The sequence below is a fragment of the Ranitomeya variabilis genome, chromosome 4 (genome assembly GCF_051348905.1).
Source record: "Ranitomeya variabilis isolate aRanVar5 chromosome 4, aRanVar5.hap1, whole genome shotgun sequence".
Taxonomy (NCBI): Eukaryota; Metazoa; Chordata; class Amphibia; order Anura; family Dendrobatidae; genus Ranitomeya; species Ranitomeya variabilis.
The window spans coordinates 134,368,157-134,390,410 of NC_135235.1; the positions used below are offsets into that span (position 1 = coordinate 134,368,157).

General features: G+C 41.8%; 2 protein-coding genes across 4 annotated transcripts in view; one reads left to right on the plus strand and one right to left on the minus strand.

The window, feature by feature from the left end:
- C4H10orf105 (chromosome 4 C10orf105 homolog) overlaps positions 1–21,119 on the plus strand; it is a 50,801-nt gene extending 29,682 nt beyond the window's left edge. For 2 of the 3 annotated variants that reach the window (XM_077259286.1, XM_077259285.1), the window contains exon 3: positions 20,334–21,119. In XM_077259286.1, coding sequence (XP_077115401.1) covers positions 20,334–20,770 — 437 coding nt within the window. In that variant the 3' untranslated portion in view covers positions 20,771–21,119. Of the gene's footprint in view, positions 1–9,591; positions 9,648–20,333 lie in introns of those variants that run through there. The other variant, XM_077259287.1, reaches the window with a different exon arrangement.
- The window catches only part of CDH23 (cadherin related 23), a 1,745,895-nt gene that overhangs the window by 434,771 nt on the left and 1,288,870 nt on the right, over positions 1–22,254 (minus strand). The gene's annotated exons all lie outside the window — the stretch shown is intronic.

The window sequence follows — 22,254 nt, forward strand, 5'->3', positions numbered from 1 at the left end:
ATTCTTAGAACCCGGTAGGTATGACACCACAAAATTAAACCGAGAGAAAAACAACGACCAGCGCGCCTGTCTAGGATTCAGGCGTCTGGCGGACTCAAGATAAATAAAATTTTTGTGGTCGGTCAATACCACCACCTGATGTCTAGCCCCCTCAAGCCAATGACGCCACTCCTCAAAAGCCCACTTCATGGCCAAAAGCTCCCGATTCCCAATATCATAATTCCGCTCGGCGGGCGAAAATTTACGAGAAAAAAAAGCACAAGGTTTCATCACGGAGCAGTCGGAACTTCTTTGCGACAAAACCGCCCCAGCTCCGATTTCAGAAGCGTCGACCTCAACCTGAAAAGGAAGAGCAACATCAGGCTGACGCAACACAGGGGCGGAAGAAAAGCGGCGCTTAAGCTCCCGAAAGGCCTCCACAGCAGCAGGGGACCAATCAGCAACATCAGCACCCTTCTTAGTCAAATCAGTCAATGGTTTAACAACATCAGAAAAACCAGCAATAAATCGACGATAAAAGTTAGCAAAGCCCAAAAATTTCTGAAGACTCTTAAGAGAAGAGGGTTGCGTCCAATCACAAATAGCCCGAACCTTGACAGGATCCATCTCGATGGAAGAGGGGGAAAAAATGTATCCCAAGAAGGAAATCTTTTGAACCCCAAAAACGCACTTAGAACCCTTCACACACAAGGAATTAGACCGCAAAACCTGAAAAACCCTCCTGACCTGCTGGACATGAGAGTCCCAGTCATCCGAAAAAATCAGAATATCATCCAGATACACGATCATAAATTTATCCAAATAATCACGGAAAATGTCATGCATAAAGGACTGAAAGACTGAAGGGGCATTCGAAAGGCCAAAAGGCATCACCAAATACTCAAAGTGGCCCTCGGGCGTATTAAATGCGGTTTTCCACTCATCCCCCTGCTTAATTCGCACCAAATTATACGCCCCACGGAGATCTATCTTAGAGAACCACTTGGCCCCCTTTATGCGAGCAAACAAATCAGTCAGCAGTGGCAACGGATATTGATATTTAACCGTGATTTTATTCAAAAGCCGATAATCAATACACGGCCTCAAAGAGCCATCTTTCTTAGACACAAAGAAAAAACCGGCTCCTAAGGGAGATGACGAAGGACGAATATGTCCCTTTTCCAAGGACTCCTTTATATATTCTCGCATAGCAGCATGTTCAGGTACAGACAGATTAAATAAACGACCCTTAGGGTATTTACTACCCGGAATCAAATCTATGGCACAATCGCACTCCCGGTGCGGAGGTAATGAACCAAGCTTAGGTTCTTCAAAAACGTCACGATAGTCAGACAAGAATTCAGGAATCTCAGAGGGAATAGATGACGAAATGGAAACCAAAGGTACGTCCCCATGCATCCCCTTACATCCCCAGCTTAACACAGACATAGCGTTCCAGTCGAGGACTGGGTTATGAGATTGCAGCCATGGCAATCCAAGCACCAACACATCATGTAGATTATACAGCACAAGAAAGCGAATAATCTCCTGATGATCCGGATTAATTCGCATAGTTACTTGTGTCCAGTATTGTGGTTTATTACTAGCCAATGGGGTGGAGTCAATTCCCTTCAGAGGTATAGGAGTTTCAAGAGGCTCTAAATCATACCCACAGCGTTTGGCAAAGGACCAATCCATAAGACTCAAAGCGGCGCCAGAGTCGACATAGGCATCCGCGGTAATAGATGATAAAGAACAAATCAGGGTCACAGATAGAATAAACTTAGACTGAAAAGTGCCAATTGAAACTGACTTATCAAGCTTCTTAGTACGCTTAGAGCATGCTGATATAACATGAGTTGAATCACCACAATAAAAGCACAACCCATTTTTTCGTCTAAAATTCTGCCGTTCGCTTCTGGACAGAATTCTATCACATTGCATATTCTCTGGCGTCTTCTCAGTAGACACCGCCAAATGGTGCACAGGTTTGCGCTCCCGCAGACGTCTATCGATCTGGATAGCCATTGTCATGGACTCATTCAGACCCGCAGGCACAGGGAACCCCACCATAACATCCTTAACGGCATCAGAGAGACCCTCTCTGAAATTCGCCGCCAGGGCGCACTCATTCCACTGAGTAAGCACAGACCATTTACGGAATTTTTGGCAGTATATTTCAACTTCATCTTGCCCCTGAGATAGGGACATCAAGGCTTTTTCTGCCTGAAGCTCTAAATGAGGTTCCTCATAAAGCAACCCCAAGGCCAGAAAAAACGCATCCACATTGAGCAACGCAGGATCCCCTGGAGCCAATGCAAAAGCCCAATCTTGAGGGTCGCCCCGGAGCAAGGAAATCACAATCCTGACCTGCTGAGCAGGATCTCCAGCAGAGCGAGATTTCAGGGACAAAAACAACTTGCAATTATTTTTGAAATTTTGAAAGCAAGATCTATTCCCCGAGAAAAATTCAGGCAAAGGAATTCTAGGTTCAGATATAGGAACATGAGCAACAAAATCTTGTAAATTTTGAACTTTCGTGGTGAGATTATTCAAACCTGCAGCTAAACTCTGAATATCCATTTTAAACAGGTGAACACAGAGCCATTCCAGGATTAGAAGGAGAGAGAGAGAGGAAGGCTGCAATATAGGCAGACTAGCAAGTGATTCAATTGAAAGCACACTCAGAACTGAAGGAAAAAAAAAAAAAATTTTTCAGCAGACTTCTTTTTTCTCTCCTTTCTCTGCCAATTAATTTAACCCTTTGTGGGCCGGTCAAACTGTTATGGTTCTCAATGGCAAGAGAACATAGCCCAGCATACATAGGAACTAGCTCTTGGAAGGATGGAAACTAAAACTGACCATGAACTAAACCTGCCGCACAACTAACAGTAGCCGGGTAGCGTAGCCTGCGTTTTATCCCTAGACGCCCAGCGCCGGCCGGAGGACTAACTAATCCTGGCAGAGGAAAATATAGTCCTGGCTCACCTCTAGAGAAATTTCCCCGAAAGGCAGACAGAGGCCCCCACATATATTGGCGGTGATTTAAGATGAAAATGACAAACGTAGTATGAAAATAGGTTTAGCAAAATCGAGGTCCGCTTACTAGATAGCAGGAAGACAGAAAGGGTACTTTCATGGTCAGCTGAAAACCCTATCAATACACCATCCTGAAATTACTTTAAGACTCTAGTATTAACTCATAACATCAGAGTGGCAATTTCAGATCACAAGAGCTTTCCAGACACAGAAACGAAACTGCAGCTGTGAACTGGAACAAAATGCAAAAAACAAACAAGGACAAAAGTCCGACTTAGCTGGAAGTTGTCTGGTAGCAGGAACATGCACAGAAAGGCTTCTGATTACAATGTTGACCGGCATGGAAGTGACAGAGGAGCAAGGTTAAATAGCGACTCCCACATCCTGATGGGAACAGGTGAACAGAGGGGATGATGCACACAAGTTCAATTCCACCAGTGGCCACCGGGGGGAGCCCAAAATCCAATTTCACAACACCCTGACATCCTGACACCCCCCACAGCCAGCCTAAGTTCTAAGCTCTAAGGCTTTATTCTTTCCACAGTTGCGGACATTGTCTTTGCTCTAGAATAAAACTTCTGAGCCGCTACCTAGTCTTGGAAATAGATGGCACATAGTGACCGAACTCCTGTTCTGGAGGGAAGACTCCAGTCCTCAGAGGTCATGAAACGTCATAGTGTTGTGGTGCATGTTGTATCGTCCCGATATGTTGTGACTTCAAAGGCTTGATGTCTTCATTCCAGAACCAAATTGTTAGTCATGACCAGGCTTCAATTTCACAGCAGTTTGTAACATCATAACAGATCATGATCTCCAAGACCTGGTCACAGCCAGAAGTCCTGTTCTAGAGTCAAGACACCGGAGTGCAGAAAGAAGTGGCCCTGAAGACCAGACGGCGGGCCATGCATACCAGATGCAGTGGGGGTGCTTGAATAGGTGAGCAGTGTGGTAAGGCCACTTTACCACAGTGAGCTTTTGGTGTATTTTTGAAGCTGCATATTTTTGCTGAAACAAAATCGCAGCAACTTACAGTTCCAGCAAAGTGGATGAGATTTATAGAAATCTTAGGTCAACTGTTCTTCTTTTTAAAGCAGCATAAACTCGCCCGAGGTACATGTTTCAAATCATGTCAAGAATGTCAATTTTTCATGCTGGTATTCTGAGTTTTCTGTGCATAACTTTCCAATAGACTTGCATTAAGTGTGGAAATTCTGCAAGTTAAAGCCAAATACCAGGAAATATCCCAATCAAAGCAACTTTATTTAACCCCTTAGTGACAGAGCCAATTTGCTGCTAGAGTTATAACTCTGGAAGGCTTCAATGGATCCCACTGTTTCTGAGACTGTTTTTTCATGACATATTGTACTTCAAGTTAATGGTAAAATTTCTTCGATATGACTTGTGTTTATGAAAAAAAACGGAAATATGGCGAACATTTTGAAAATGTTGCAATTTTCAAACTTTGAATTTTTATGCCCTTAAATCAGAGAGTGGTGTCGCACAAAATACTTAATAAATAACATTTCCCACATGTCTGCTATACATCAAACAAATTTTTTTTTTGTTGAAACGTTATAAGGGTTAAAAGTTGACAAGTGATTTTTCATTTTTCCAACAAAATTTACAAAATCATTTCACATTTGAAGTGACTTTGGGGGGGGGGGGGTCAATGTAACAGAAGTTTATTAACCCTTCAGGTGCTTCACGAGAACCAGAGCAATATGGAAGGAAAAAATGAACATTTTACTCTTTTCACAAAAAAATTACTTTGGAACCATTTTTTTTATTTTCACAAGGGTATCCGGAGAAAATGGACCACAAAATTTATTGTGCAATTTCTCCTGAGTATGCCTATACCCCATGTGTGGGGGAAAGCCACTGTTTGGGTGCATGGCAGGGCTCAGAAGGGAGGGAGCACTATTTGACTTTTTGAATGCAAAATTGGCTGGAATCAATGGTGGTGGCATGTTTGGAGACTCCCTGATGTACTTAAACAGTGGAAACCCCAATTCTAACTCCAACCCTAACCCCAACACACCCCTAACTCTAATCCCCACCCTAACCACAACACACACCTAACCCTAATCCCAATCCTTACCATAACCCTAACCACAAACCTAACCCCCACATACCCTTAACCCTAATCCCAACCGTAACAATAACCCTAACCACAAACCTAACACACCCATAACCCTAATCCCAATCCCAACCCTAACCCCTAACCTTGACCCTATCCCTAAACCTAGCCCTAACCCTAGCCCTAACCTTAGCCCTAACCCTAACCTTAGCCCTAGCGCTAACCCTAGCCCTAACTTTAGCCCAACTCACTTTAGCCCAACTCTAACCTATTTTTTTATTTCATTAATTTTTATTTACTATTTTTTTTTATTTTGATCACTGTGATAGTGTCTATCACAGTAATAAAAATTAACCAATAGGAAAATGTTCCTGTTGTTGCCAGGTGCCGGCCAGCAGATTTCGGAAGAAGAAGCCGGCGGCCTGGGGAACATCCCGGGGGAATTCCCGAACTCCAGAGGTACAGGAGGGGGTGATTGGGAGACTGGGAGACCCTGTTTCTCTCTCCTCTGATGTGTGATCACCTCAGAGGAGAGAGACATTAAATGGAAAATCTGACTTTTTTTGTGGTCGTCGTTATACTGTTAATAACGCGATCGCAACACCGGGGTCGGTAAAAACCTGGGGTCTCGGCTACCCCCGGTAGCTGAGACCTTGGAGAAATTCTGACTATGAGGGGGCACTATACACTTAATCCACAGCACCGTTAAAAAATGCGGAGCTGTGGTTTAAGTACCCTTAATTGCCACTGTGAAAAGGCATATTGGTGGTCGCTAAGGGGTTAAAGCATGACACACCAAAAGGAGACAAAAATTACAGTCAGAAATGCGATGAAAACGCATGTTAAAGGGACTCTGTCACCTGAATTTGGAGGGAACAATTTTCAGTCATATGGCGGGGTTTTCGGGTGTTTGATTCACCCTTTCCTTACCCGCTGGCTGCATGCTGGCTGCAATATTGGATTGAAGTTCATTCTCTGTCCTCCATAGTACACGCCTGCGTAAGGCAAGATTGGTAGTACAGGCGTGTACTACGGAGGACAGAGAATGAACTTCAATCCAATATTGCAGCCAGCATGCAGCCAGCGGGTAAGGAAAGGGTGAATCAAACACCCGAAAACCCTGCCCATATGACTGAAAATTGTTCCCTCCAAATTCAAGTGACAGAGTCCCTTTAATGAACCACACACAAAAGCGCAATGAGAAATCGCAAGTACCCTAATTTAAATAAAAGGTGGAGAAATGGTGCAGAAATTCTGCAACATCAAAAGATCATTGTGGGAACATAACCTTACAGTTTATTTTTAGCCTTCAACAAAATGGTAACTGCAGCAAGCAAAATATGTTTTTTATAAAATTCAAGCAATATTCAATTTCACTCAAATAAAGTTGCCAATCTCTAGTATTACGAAATGAGTGATGACATTTTTAGTATCCGTACCATTTATTACCAGTTATATTTTAAACTATACATTAAATTAAGAAATGCACCCAACATTAAGTTTTTAGCTTTTACACACAGTCAGGCTAGATAGGGTTAACTCTTATCAGCCTCATAGAAAAGGATTCATACATTGAATAACAGAAATCTGATTGATATGGAGCACACATTTTTGCTTTTATTGTGTTTCTTCATTCTCCAGTAGAATCACTTTACTCCCCCCCCCCCCCCGTGCTTTACTATAATGTTTCCAGCTATTGACAAACCCTTCAGAGAAGACGCTGCCACTACAGCTCCAGTACTATTCTCTCAAATATCAGGGAAGTTTAATACACTGTGCACATACCACACATTTGCATACTGACTGCATTCTGAGTTTCAGACCTCATAGCTACAATACTAGCAGATCAGAGAAGATGATATCTTTAAATATGCAAATTGATTTCTATGGAATTCCAAAGCATTATTTTTATTCTGCACCCAAAAGTAGCATGTACAGAGATGACCGTCTAGGAACATTTCAATGACAACTATACAGTATTATTTAAATATCAGATAGCCTGTGTTACATCTTTGCACAAATAATGCAAGCCAAGAATGTAACAGCAAAGTAGCAACTGGAAGTAAATTTAGAGGGAAACAATAACTACACTTAAAGCGAACCTGTCAGGGGGATTTTGCTGAGTAAACTACAGACACTGTCAGGTGGGCACCTTCATACTGATTAAAATGAAACCTTGGTTGATTAAATCCATCTTGTGCTTGTTGTTTAATCTGTATTTGTAGTTTTCAGCCAATGAGAGTCTGGTGCTTCGGGGCGGGCCTGTGGGCGGGGCTCTAGTGACCTGCCCCCAATATTACATGTTGCATATACTATGGTGGGATTAGGAAAAACTAAATTGACATTAGGCAAAATGGCACCAGCAGCGGCGGTGTCGCCTGTGCAGTAGCATCTAAAGCATTAGGCTTTTAATATTGCCGGGTTAAAGAAAAAATACCTTCATCACATTGGCGCCTGTGGGGGCACATGCGCAGTAGCATTTGTCGCGTTCCGATAGATGCTACTGCGCAAACCCCGCCGCAGGTGCCATTTAACTGCAGACAATTTTTTTCTCAAGCAAAATGAAGCCAGCGGCACTTGCACAGTAGCCCGATCTGACTACAGAGCTGTGTGTGATTTTAAGTAGCAGTTTGTCAGCTTCCATCTCACAGGCAGCCAATGTGGGAGGAGGGGAACACAGCAGAACTTTGTCTCGTTAGAAACACATCTGCAGTTGCTGTTGTCCTCTCGTAGTTCTGTCAGCTCAAGCTGCAAAGCTGTGATTAATTATAACTAGCACAGTACATCAGAGCTGAATTTTGTCTCATTAAAAAAAAAGTGTAGCTGCAGCTTTCATCTCACACAGTGCTGTCAGGCTCCTGTACTGTCTCTTCACTCACACTAGCTGTCTGTGAGATGTAGCTTAAGCACTATGAGAGTGCAATTTTGGCAGCAGTAAATGTAGTAGAAATTAGACAAAGTTCAGCTCAGCTTCATTCCCTTTCCCACACGCAGGCTGCTTGTGGAATGGAAGCTGAAAATTATTAGTTGCAGTCAGGCACAGATCTGCAGAAGGAAGTACCATGAGAGGACAACTGCAGATGTAAAAATGTTTGTAATGAAACAAAGCTCAACTCTGCTGTACTTTGCTACTTGTAATCACACACAACTCTGCAGTGAGATCAGGAAAGCAGTTATTACATATCACATTGGTAACGCTACCTTTTACAATAAGCTGTGGCAGCAGATTCTCATGGTGATCAGAATGTCATCAGGGCACACTATGTTATATGACCTTCCTTTGAAATTATGAATTTCCAATGATGGCACACTATCTAACAAGACTATGAACAAGCATGTGCTGCAATGCTTTACTCACGGCACTTATAGTGGGTGAAATAAGTATTGAACATGTCACAAATTTTATAAGTAAATATATTTCTAAAAGTGCTGTTGACATAAAAATTCTCACCAGATGTCGATAAAAACCCATTCAATCCACACAGGCGAAGAAATCAAACCAAAGAAGTCCACAAATTGTTATGTGTAATAATGAGAAATAACATGGAAAAAGTATTCAACAAATGAAGAAATAGAGGTGCAAAAAGCCATTGAAAGTCATGACACCAGCTGAAATCTATCAGTAATTACTGGTAATTAGTAATTAAAAAATAAGCCATTACCTAGCCCCAAATCCCGAAAAATGGAAATGTTGCGCGTCTCAGAAAATGGCGACGAATGCAAAAACATACTCGGTGCTGGGCTAGATGAGCAGTGAAGAGAGAACTGTTCTTTTTCTAAACTTTTGCCTGGCCCTTTCTGGTTCAGTAAATTGATGGCCACAGCTGGCTGCCATTTTGCTGAATTTGTGAGGAGCTAAATATATAGGATCCATATTATGAAGAACATGAAGTTTTGTCAAATGCAAGGAGAATTCAATCCCACGAAGATAAATTTGCTCATCTCTAGTTAATTCTAATAATCTTGTTAACATACAAGTATAGTGTTATAATTGTTTCTCATACATCAGGTTCAAAGTATTACATGCATTGAAATCATGATCAATGATCTTCTCAGTTATTATATATAAGAAATTTATAAGAATAAGAGAAAAAGAATATACTGTATATAAGAATTTTAATTCACTTCCCTTCCCCAGCTCTTAATGTTTTCAAGTTTACAAACTGTCATATGCACATAACAAGATAATAGATTGTCTCCTAATAATCCAATTTCCTTAGGAGGCCCACAATGCCCCACACCTGTATTACCGTATTTAGGGATTCATAGCATTGGCACTTGAACATCTTTCCATAATGTATGCTAATCCTCTCACACTCCTTTAGAAGATTCCCTGCTGAGATGATCTGCATTCACTGGTATATATACATCTACAGAGACCTGAGCAGCCATGAAACACGAGGCCTTCTGAGACAGAAAACCAACCAAACTGATTGTGCTATAAAAGGTTTCACCAAATGCTTCTCATTGTCTTTTCTACTGGATCACAACTAAAACCAGAACTTTTTGCTTTCTACTACTTGACATCTCTGTGCATCTTCCAACTCATTGGGTAAGTTCTTAGTGACTAGAGAATTCTAGAATGTGCTACTAATGATAAAAATATCCATGCACTAGATCCTTTCAATTCAGTAATCTTAAAGAATGAGCATTATACATTATATAAAGTCATGCCTCACAGGTAAACATTAACTAGATTCAGTTCAGCTTAGTTATAAATTGACTTGGGGTGAACTTAATCTTGTACAAGAGACAAGATTGTATAAAGGACAGCAGAAACAACACCTCTATGATAAGCAGGAGAGATCTGATAATAAAAGATGGAACCTTCTCTTCTGTGGTCAGCCTTAGAACAGCTGGGGTTTGCTGGCCCACAGACAGAATGCAGACTGCAATGCTGCAGACTATTGCAATCCATTTTTTGCTGAAAGACTGTCTTGGCCATGGGGAGAATTTCTTTTTCTTTTTTTTTTCTCAGATTACACTGGTTGATTTGATTTTGATTCTTACAACTTTTTTAATACTTTACTTCCTTCTCAGATTGGCATGGAGTCAAAAAGGAGAGTATTTATTTCCTCTCAATTAAATGTATACAGATTTACTTAATGATATGACCACTTGAAGGGAAATATTATGCGATTATGTGAAGTGTCACTCTTCTAATAGTATTGTTTATTGGGAGAACCCTGCTGGCACTGTTTTTATGTGCCTTCTTCCGGTACTGTCATAATTCGAATGTGGTGGCAAACAAAGTTTTGCAGCAGCTGAAGTCCTCAATTTATTCTTTCCGTAAATTGATTCTTCAGATGAAAAAAATATGGACTTCCTTTAGCAGACTGCACAAATTTTGGACTATATGAAAAATTGATAAACATTCTATTGTGTAATGATATCATAATACTACCGTGTGATGCCATAAAAATACTTTTGACCAACAACATTACAATACTACGGTGTAATGACAATACAACACTTCTTTATAATGTAATACTACTACTAACATTATAATTAGAGATGGGTGGACCTCTGGATGTTTGGGTCCGGCAAGGTTCGGCCGAACTGTTAAAAAAAAGTTTGGGTTCAGGTACCAGAACAGTACTCGAACCCCATTCTCTTGAATGTGGGGCCTGAGCATCCAGTGTTTTCCATGCTGTCAGGTGCATGAAAGCGCTACAAACACTGCTTGTGATAGGCGGTAAAATCATTACCCTGGTTAGACAGCCACGGTTCCCACACTGTGAAATGAGGCGTGGGAAGATGCCTATCTATTACTAATCCTATAATTGTATTGCAAATAAACACACAGCCAGAATAAAGTCCTTTAATTGAAAGACACATACTCCTTTAATGATTCTAAATTAAACCATACTTACGTCATTGCCCATTCCATTGAAGCCATCGTCTCCTGTAATAAAACAAAAATAAAAAACAACCATATTCCTCACCTGTTTGTTGTTCTGTCCCACGCCGTAATCCATCCCAGTGGTTCTAAGCCCAGACGGTTACACTTGGTCCAGGTTGAAAACTGTTAATGCCAAGACATGGATTATGGTGTGGGACATAACGAAGGAAAGGTGAGTGATATGGTTGTTTTTTTTTATTTTTGCTTTATTACAGGAGACGATGGCTTCAATGGAATGGGCGATGACGTGAGTATGGCTTAATTTAGAAATATTAAAGGAGTATATGTCATTCTTTCAATTAAATCACTTTATTCTGGATGTGTGTTTATGTACAATACAATAAATGGCTTAATTTAGAATCATGAAAGGAGTCTGTGTCATTCTTTCAATTAAAAAACTATTGTGTCTGTGTGTTTGTTTAAAATAAAACTATATGATTAGTATGGATAGGCGTCTTATAGACACTTCTCCATTACTAAGCCATGGGCTTGATGTCACCGGACAATACAAAGGTGACATCAACTTCACAAATACAGTGCCTTGCAAAAGTGTTCAGCCCCCTGGAACTTTTCAACCTTTTCCCACATATCACGCTTCAAACATAAAGATATGAAATGTACATTTTTGGCGAAGAATCAACAACGAGTGGAACACAACTGTGAAGTTGAACGAAATTTATTGGTTATTTTAAATTTTTGTGGAAATTCAAAAACTGAAAAGTGGGACGTGCAATATTATTCGGCCCCTTTGCTTTCAGGGCAGCAAACTCACTCGAGCAGTTCATTGTGGATCTCTGAATGATCCAATGGTGTCCTAAATGCCTAATGATGATAAATATAATCCACCTGTGTGTAATCAAGTCTCCGTATAAATGCACCTGCTCTGTGATAGTCTCAGGGTTCTGTTTAAAGCACAGAGAGCATCATGAAGACCAAGGAACACAAGAGGCAAGTCTGTGATACTGCTGTGGAGAAGTTTAAAGCCAGATTTGGATACAAAATGGTTTCCAAAACTTTAAACATCCCAAGGAGAACTGTGCAAGCGATCATATTGAAATGGAAGGAGTATCATACCAATGCAAATCTATCAAGACCTGGCCATCCCTCTAAACTTTCATGTCAAACAAGGAGAAGACTGATTAGAGATGCAGCCAAGAGGCCCATGATCTCTCTGGATGAACTGCAGAGATTTACAGCTGAGGTGGGACAGTCTGTCCATAGGACAACAATCAGTCGTACACTGCACAAATCTGGCCTTTATGGAAGACTGTCAAGAAGAGAGCCATTTCTCAAAGATATCCATAAAAAGTGTAATTTAAAGTTTGCAACAAGCCACCATGGAAACACACCAAACATGTGAAAGAAGGTGCTCTGGTCAGATGAAACCAAAATCGAACTTATGATATGTTTGGCGTAAAGGCAGCACAGCTCATCACCCTGAACACACTATCCTCACTGTCAAACATGATGGTGGCAGCATTATGGTCTGGGCCTGCTTTTCTTCATCAGAGACAGGGAAGATGGTTAAAATTGATGGGGAGATGTATAGAGCCAAATACAGGACCGTTCTTGAAGAAAACCTGTTGGAGTCTGCAAAAGACCTGAGACTGGGAAGGAGATTTTTCTTCCAACAAGACAATGATCCCAAACATAAAGCAGAATCTACAATGGAATGGTTCACAAATAAATGTATCCAGGTGTGAGAATGGCCAAGTCAAATTCCAGACCTCAATCCAATCGAGAATCTGTGGAAAGAGCTGAAAACTGCTGTTCACAAACGATCTCCATCAAACCTCACTGAGCTCAAGCTGTTTGCCAAGGAAGAATAGGCAAGAATTTCAGTCTCTCGATGTACAACTGATAGAGATATACCCCAAGCGACTTGCAGCTGTAAGCGCAGCAAAAGGTGGTGCATAGTGTTGAGCATTCCGATACTGCAAATATCGGGTATCGGCCGATATTCGCTGTATCGGAATTCCGATACCGAGTTCCAATATTTTTGTGATATCGGAAATCGGAGTCGGAAGTTCCTATAAGTTCCCAGGCATGTGCGGTGCATATGGTTCCCAGGGTCTGGAAGAGAGGAGACTCTCCTTCAGGCCCTAGGATCCATATTCATGTAAAAAATAAAGAATAAAAATAAAAAATATGGATATACTCACCCCTCCGACGGACCCGGACCTCAGCCGTGCAACCGGCAGGACCTGCGATGACATCGCGGCTTGTGATTGGTCGCGTGAGCGGTCACATGAGCGGTCACGCGACCAATCACAAGCCGCGACGTCATCGAAGGTCCTTCACTCTGCATTCTTAGGAACGGAGGCAGACGCTTGCAGCGGTGAGAACCAGGGCCCGTCCGAGGGTGAGTATATCCATATTTTTTATTTTTATTCTTTATTTTTTACATGAATATGGATCCCAGGGCCTGAAGGAGAGTTTCCTCTCCTTCAGACCCTGGGAACCATCCAGGATCACTTCCGATATTTGTGTCCCATTGACTTGTATTGGTATCGGGTATCGGTATCGGCGATATCCGATATTTTTTGGATATCGGCCGATCCAATCCGATACCGATACTTTCAAATATCGGAAGGTATCGCTCAACACTAGTGGTGCAGCAAAGTAGTAAGTTAAAGGAGCCAAATAATATTGCACGCCCCACTTTTCAGTTTTTAAATTTCCACAAAAATTTAACCCCTTCATGACCGTGGGATTTTTCGTTTTTCCGTGTTCGTTTTTCACTCCCCTCCTTCCCAGAGCCATAACTTTTTTATTTTTCCATCAATTTGGCCATGTGAGGGCTTATTTTTTGCAGAACGAGTTGTACTTTTGAATGACATAATTGGTTTTACCATGTCATGTACTAGAAAATGGGAAAAAAATTCCAAGTGCGGTGAAATTGCAAAAAAAGTGCAATCCCACACTTGTTTTTTGCTTGGCTTTTTTGCTAGGTTCACTAAATGCTAAAACTGACCTGTCATTATGATTCTCCAGGTCATTACGAGTTCATAGACACCTAACATGACTAGGTTATTTTTTACCTAAGTGGTGAAAAAAAATTCCAAACTTTGCTTAAAAAAAAAATTGCACCATTTTCCGATACTCGTAGCGTCTCCATTTTTCATGATCTGGGGTCGGTTGAGGGCTTATTTTTTGCATGCTGAGCTGGCGTTTTTAGTGATTCCAATTCGGTGCAGATACGTTCTTTTGATCGCCCTTTATTGCATTTTAATGCAATGTCGCGGCGACCAAAAAAAGTAATTCTGGCGTTTTGATTTTTTTTTCTCGTTACGCCGTTTAGCGATCAGGTTAATGCTTTTTTTTTTGATAGATCGGACGATTCTGAACGTGGCAATACCAAATATGTGTAGATTTGATTTTTTTTTTATTGATTTATTTTGATTGGGGCGAAAGGGGGGTGATTTAAACTTTTATATTTTTTTTATTTTTTTCACATTTTTTTTAACTTTTTTTTTTACTTTTGCCATGCTTCAATAGCCTCCATGGGAGGCTAGAAGCAGGCACAGCACGATCGCCTCTGCTACATAGCAGCGATCTGCTGTTCGCTGCTATGTAGTAGAAAATCAGGTATGCTGTGAGCGCCGACCACAGGGTGGCGCTCACAGCTACCGGCGATCAGTAACTATAGAGGTCTCAAGGACCTCTATGGTTACAATGGAGAAGCATCGCCGACCTCCGATCATGTGACGGGGTCGGCGATGCTGTCATTTCCGGGTGCCCGGCCGGATGCGGTAGTTAAATGCCGCTGTCTGCATTTGACAGCGGCATTTAACTAGTTAATAGCGGCGGGTGAATTGCGATTTCACCCGCCGCTATTGCGGGCACATGTCAGCTGTTCAAAACAGCTGACATGTCCCGGCTTTGATGCGGGCTCACCGCGGAGCCCTGCATCAAAGCAGGGGAGCTGACATCGGATGTACTATCCCGTCCGATGTCAGTAAGGGGTTAAAATAAGCAATAAATTTAAATTTCATTAAATTTCACAATTGTGTTCCACTTGTTGTTGATTCTTCACCAAAAATTAACATTTCATATCTTTATGTTTGAAGCATGATATGTGGGAAAAGGTTGAAAAGTTCCAGTGGGCCGAATACTTTCGCAAGGCACTGAATGAGCCCCACTTGCCACCGCTACTGGGCAAGTTGCAAGAGCCGGGCAAAGCACCATGCATTCATGCATCTAATAGATGCCCTTTTTTTGGAAGGCTGCGGGATGCTGGTTTTAGGAATACACAGCAGTGTTTGCTGTGCTGTCATGCACATGAGAGCACAATAAACACAAGATGTTCGGGGTGCCGAACCCAAACAGTAACATGGACATCCTGGTGAAGTCCATGTTTGGTGTCTGTGCCCGAAAGTAAGTGTTTGGTATGGATGCCAAACTTTACTCTTCGGGTTGGCCCATCTCTAATTATAATACTAATGTGTGATGACATTATAACACTGCTGAATAATGACTTAATCCAGTATTTATTTTATTTTACTGCTGGAGTGAAGCTTCTAATCTAAGGTCACTGACCCTACTATTATATTTACAAGCCACCATCTTAACCTTCTATCACTGCTACTCGCATTGGTCTCCAGCAGTTTGTGACCGCCAATGTTTACTGGAGACAAGCATAGTTTCATGGAAAGTGGCAGTGTTTCTCAAGTCAGAAATATTACTCCAGTCACTGACTTGCATAACTCTTCTGGATAGGTACACAATGGTGCACGCCATGATAAAATTTGCCAAAGTCATTAAGGGGCATTCATCGCCCCTCATTAAGACTAGTGTGCAAAATGCCAGTTTTAATTGATCAGAGTCAATGTTTTTGGTTGCCAAAAAAGGTATTGTTCCTAGAGTACTTTTGTTTCCTTTCATAGATTTTTTTGGCTATTGGTACCACCATTTTTTTTTACAAGGGTTAAATTGTTAATTTTTTGCTATATCTTCTGTTTACCATACATTTGGGGCATTTATGAACAATTACATAAAAAATGGAAATACTTTGCCTGCCAACAATCACAGCCATTTGAGTGTTGTGATTTTCTAGAATCCCGGGTCCTAATAGTGGTTACTGGTGGCAAATATTTCCTTATTGTATTACAAAATTATTCTTCACTATGCTTAGTCCTTCTTGGTGAATGTGCTGTATTACTTATATATAGTGTTGAGCGATACCTTCCGATATTTGAAAGTATCGGTATCGGATTGTATAGGCCGATATCCGTAAAATATCCGATACATGATACCAATACAAGTCAATGGGACACAAATATCGGAGGTGATCCTGGATGGTTCCCAGGGTCTGAAGGAGAGGAAACTCTCCTTCAGGCCCTGGGATCCATATTCATGTGTAAAATAAAGAATAAAAAATAGGGATATATTCACCCCTCCGGCGGACCCTGGACCTAGCGGTGTTAACCGGCAGCCTCCGTTCCTAAGAATGAGCGAGTGAAGGACCTTCGAAGACGTGACGGCTTGTGATTGGTCGCGTGACCCCTCATGTGACCGCTCACGCGACCAATCACAAGACCGCGACGTCATCGCAGGTCCTTAACTCGCTCATTCTTAGGAACGGAGGCTGCCGGTTGCAGCGGTTACAACTAGGGTTGAGCGAAACGGGTCGGCCATTTTCAGAAGTCGCCGACTTTTGGCAAAGTCGGGTTTCATGAAACCCGACCCCTGTGTGGGGTCGGCCATGAGGTCGGCGATCTTCTGAATCTGGTATCGGAATTCCGATACCGAGTTCCGATATGTTTGCGATATCGGAAATCGGTATCGGAATCAACATTTAAGTGTAAAATAAAGAATTAAAATAAAAAATATTGATATACTCACCTCTCCGGAGGCCCCTGGACATCGCCGCTGGTAACTGGCAGCCTTCTTTGCTTAAAATGAGCGCGTTTACGGCCTTCCATGACGTCACAGCTTCTGATTGGTCGCGTGCCGCTCATGTGACCGCCACGCGACCAATCACAAGCCGTGACGTAATTCTCAGGTCCTAAATTCCTCATTCTAGGAATTTAGGACCTGAGAATTAAGTCACGGCTTGTGATTGGTCGCGTGAGCGGTCACATGGGCGGCCGCGACCAATCACAAGCCGTGACGTCATCTAAGGCCCTTCACGCGCTCATTCTTAAGAAGGAAGGCTGCCGGAAAGAAGCAGGGCGCGTCCGAGGGTGAGTATATACCTAATAGGAATATACTCACCCTCGGCTTCTTTCCGGCAGCCTTCCTTCCTAAGAATGAGCGCGTTCAGGGCCTTAGATGACGTCATGGCTTGTGATTGGTCGCGGCCGCCCATGTGACCGCCACGCGACCAATCACAAGCCGTGACGTAATTCTCAGGTCCTAAATTCCTAGGACACACACACACCATTCACTTCTCTGCACATTCCCCTGCAGCGCGATACACACACACACACACAATACTGAGCCACACACACACACATACACACATTCACATACACATATTCACATACACACATTCACATACACACACACATTCACATACACACACACATGATGTATTCCTGTTACCGTTTTTTGATCTGAATATAATGTGGTTGTTATATACTTGTTAGTGGATCATGTGGGGCTCTTTTTAGAGCTGGGATGGCATTGACTTGTGTGTGACCTAGCCCTGTATATATCTATGTAGATGCCTACAAATTTTCGCATGTTCCTGGATACATCTTTGGCCCTTTAGTTATGTATATATACTGTTTACATTACTAACATGGCATGTATGGTTCCCAGTGCCCTTTTCTTGTTTTTTGTTGTGTGTATCTTGCCTGGTGGCTAATCACTGTTGCCACCGTCTCCGTGCCTTCCACAATATAGCTACTTTTACTGAAAGACCATAGGTTATTGGTTGGACTTTCCTCCCCCCTATACACACACACACACACACACACACACACACACACACACACGCACACATTCACACACATTCACACACACACACATACACACATTCACACACACACATACACACATTCACACACACATACAAACATTCACACACACAAACACACATTCACACACACACATGCACACATTCATATACACACATTCGCACACACATACACACATTCACACACACACACACACACATACACACATTCACATACACACACAAACACACACATACACACACACATTCACACACACACATACACACATACACACATACACACACATACACACATTCACACACACACACATACACACACACATACACACACACCTCTCACCTCTCCTCGCGCTCTGCCGCAGCAACTCATCGCCTTCCTCTGACACAGCTGGCCGCTGAATGATGACGTCATCTAGAGGCACATCTGTGTGAGAGGAAGCAAGAGGAAGCAGGAAGACAGATCGCTGGGCAGCGGAGCTGCAGGGATTTCTCCCTGCCCACCGCAGCCACTCTGCAGGGGCTCCCCTCCACTTCTGCACACGTTGGGAGCCAGCGCTCTGCAGCTTCTCTGTGCCGGCTGTCAGCTTGACAGTCGGCACAGAGAACAGCTGACTCCCAGACCGGGGGCGGCAGAATGCAGCCGCCGGGGGAGACACTGCAGACCGCCGGATTAGGCTGCCCGACTGCGCCCCCCCTGCCGGCTGCGCCCGGGGCACATGCCCCGGCTGCCCGCCCTAGATACGTCACTGATAAGAGCAGACAAGGTGGAGGTAGTGGTCTGCTCCTTTTAACAAAATGTACTTTTCAAGTTATCCCCCAGTACCCTCACGTATCTTCCCTTCTTTTGAGAGCCACACTTTCAGACTTTTATGGTCTTTCTTTCTATGAGTAGTGGTTGTGTATTGCCATCCGGCCCCCACCAGTCAGTTCCTCTATCACTTTATCATCTGGTTTCCACACTTTCTATCCTGTGACATTCCCACTCTCATCATGAGGGACTTTAACATCCCTATTACTGAACCTATCTCCCCATCTGCTGCTCACCTTTCATCTTTAACCTCCTCTCTTCACAGCTTACTAACTATCCTATACATGAAAACGGTAATACTCTGGACCTGATCTTCTCCTGGCTCTGCTCATTGCATCATTTTACAAACTCCCCTCTCCCATTCTCTGACCACAATCTTCTTTCATTCTTTATCAAGAACAGTCACACCGCTCAGGACACCCCCACTTACCACTTCCATTAATACCCAGAAACGTATGAAGGATTTGCAGTCATCAATGTCCCCAACCTCCTCCCTCTCATGTCCCGACTGTGCTCTGAAACATCATAATGAGACACTGCAAAGTGGATGAAGCTGCACCTCCTACACATAAAACAATTTGACACAAATAGCGGCAACCTAGTGACACACTGCAAACACATTTTCTCCAGTGGTGCTCTGGTGCGCTAAACATCTGTGGAAGAAATCCAGTTTGGCTGAAGATTTCATCCATTAGAAGTTTATGCTTAAAGCATACAACTCTGCTCTCCACCTCTCTAAACAAACCTACTTCATCACCTCATTATCCAGCAATCATAAACAACTCTTTGCTACTTTTCATTCCCTCCTCTGTCCCAGAGTTCAGGTCCCAACAACCAACCTCACTGCTGATGATCTGGCCAATTAATTCAAATAAATGCAGTGCAGTGTTATTTGAATACCCTGTTTATTATATTGATGGCTGGACCACACAATACAAGCATATTTTATCATTTACCTTTCGTGCCTCCCCTATTTCCTAATAGAATGTGAGCTTGAGAGCAAGGTTCCCACTTATTTTTATATCTGTTGAATTATGTGTTCATTCTGTTGTGTCTTTATTGTCTGTACAATTACCCTCTGTAATGGAAAGTGCTGCGGAATATGTTAGCGATATAGAAATATAAATTACTATTATTATTGTTATTACTACCCACAAAGTTCAGAACAATTAAGCTGGGTTTACATGAGTGTATAAAAAAATAGTTTGAGTTTCACCCAGAAAAATGTTCTCATTTTTCACCCATGTGCAATCCATTTTATACAACAGCATTGATTAGTAATGTACAACTCTACATACAATTTCCTATGTTAAACAATTGCACAGTATCTGAAAAATCAGATGCACCCCCAGAGGCTTGAATGGGCAAGTATTATCTGACATACGGAAGAAACTAGCATATGATAATTTTTTTTCAAGTAAAGATTCAGTCTGTGAACAAAAAAAATGCTAATCTGCACTGCCCCTTTGAATAACATTGGTCCATGTGCTGTTCATTTTTTCCGAACAACCCGAAAATACACTTGTGTAAACCCACCTTCATTAAAACGTTGTGATTTCTATGTACACTTACACAAAATATAATATTATGACTTTTTATTTTCCAGAAAAGATGACCACTGAAACTACTTTCAAATTCAATAATGAAACACTAGAGAGCACAGCTATTACTAACCTTTATAACAGCACCATGGACAATATTTCGGTAAATACCACCAACATCCCAATGGAATTTACAGACCCACTGCCCATCATTATCTCTCTTGTGTGCATTTTCCTCCTCCTTGCCACCTGCCTCATATTTGTAACGCTCTGCAAGCCTGCTGCCCTAGACCAATCCCTATATGGACCACGGGAATTTATGCCCTACCATGTGGAAGATGCCAGTGAACCACAACTTCGACTCTGGAAGAGGTTAGGTTCACTCAGGCAATCCATCAACAGCTTCAGACGTACTCGGCCAATCTCCCAATGCCAAAGGACGTGTCCAAGACAGACACCAACCACTCGAGACTGGTCCTTTTTTGAGTCTACTAAAATGTAAAGAAGCATTGCTGCAATCTTGCTAAATCTGAATCCTCATTTTCTATAACATTTGACTAAACAATTATGTAAATGCACGAAACAGAGAAAGTTATACCAAGACGACAGAAAGACCATATATCTATATCAATAATGACTGTTCAAAGATCCTTGGACATGTAAACAGGATTTTATGCCTCTGGATGCTGAAGTGTGAGCATGAAATTGATATAGGTGAATTTAGTTGTATTCTTAGCTGGTCTTTTCTTTAATTGCTTGCCGTCACGTCTGGCTGCAGATCCTCACAAATTTTCAATCATTATAAACTTATCATGCAACATGAATAAAAGTTGCTTTTTTACACATGTAAACATTTACAACGCATTTTATTAATGTAACACACTGCAACTTAAAGAGGAAGAAGCTGAGGGAAACCTGTGAATTTACGTAGTGTGAAAAGCACAAGTGGCTTCTCTCTAATTGGAGGCAATGAATATTCAAATAACTAAAAAAGAGCATAAAGGTGCATTTTCTTAGCTTGTGTAGGTGACAACATAATGTTTGCTTTATTGGAAAGCTGAATGAGATACATGTTTCTAACACCACATGATTGATTACAAATAACAATGAGCGGTAGAAAGCCTTTGGAAGTTTTCTCTAGAAATGAGCAAATGGATTAGATGCAAATCGAATTCATGTTGGTTTTTTAGGAATTCACTAAATTCAACGAATTAAAAGAAAATTCGATTCTCTTCACATGAATTGTCTTAAAAATGGCAATTTTTTAATTTCAGAAGATGGCATGAGTCGTCTGAAAAGGTTACATGATCTTGAGCTATTATATAGCATGGTATAGCATAGCCAATCTGCTAAGACTATAGTCTGTATAAAAGCAGGGGCAGGAAATGTAGCCGCCTTTTTGTGGTGAATCTGGATAGTGTGAGGACTTCAAAGTTCATGGGTCAATAATACAGATAGGGTGAGAAAGCCATAACACTGTGAACAAATTCAACAGATTGTGTGTGTTATCGCATAGTTGTGAAGAAGATTAGTATAGAGCATGTGACGAAAAGAGAATAATACAGACATTCAAATGATAGGGAGAGATGCAAATAAGAGAGCTGGTAGTCAGTGATAAACTGCTGTATCTCAAAATTGGACATACATCTTTTTTTTTTCAACCTACAGTTGTGCTCAAAAGTTTACACACCCCGGCAGAATTTTTGCTTTCTTGGCCTTTTTTTCAGAGAATATGAATGATAACACCAAAACTTTTTCTCCTCTCATGGTTAGTGGTTGGGTGAAGCCATTTATTGCCAAACTACTGTGTTTTCTCTTTTTAAATCATAATGACAACCCCCCAAAAAGAGAAAACACAGTAGTTTGACAATAAATGGCTTCACCCAACCACTAACCATGAGTGTAGAAAAAGTTTTGATGTTATCATTCATAGTCTCCGAAAACAGGCCATGAAAGCAAAAATTCTGCTGGGGTACGTAAACTTTT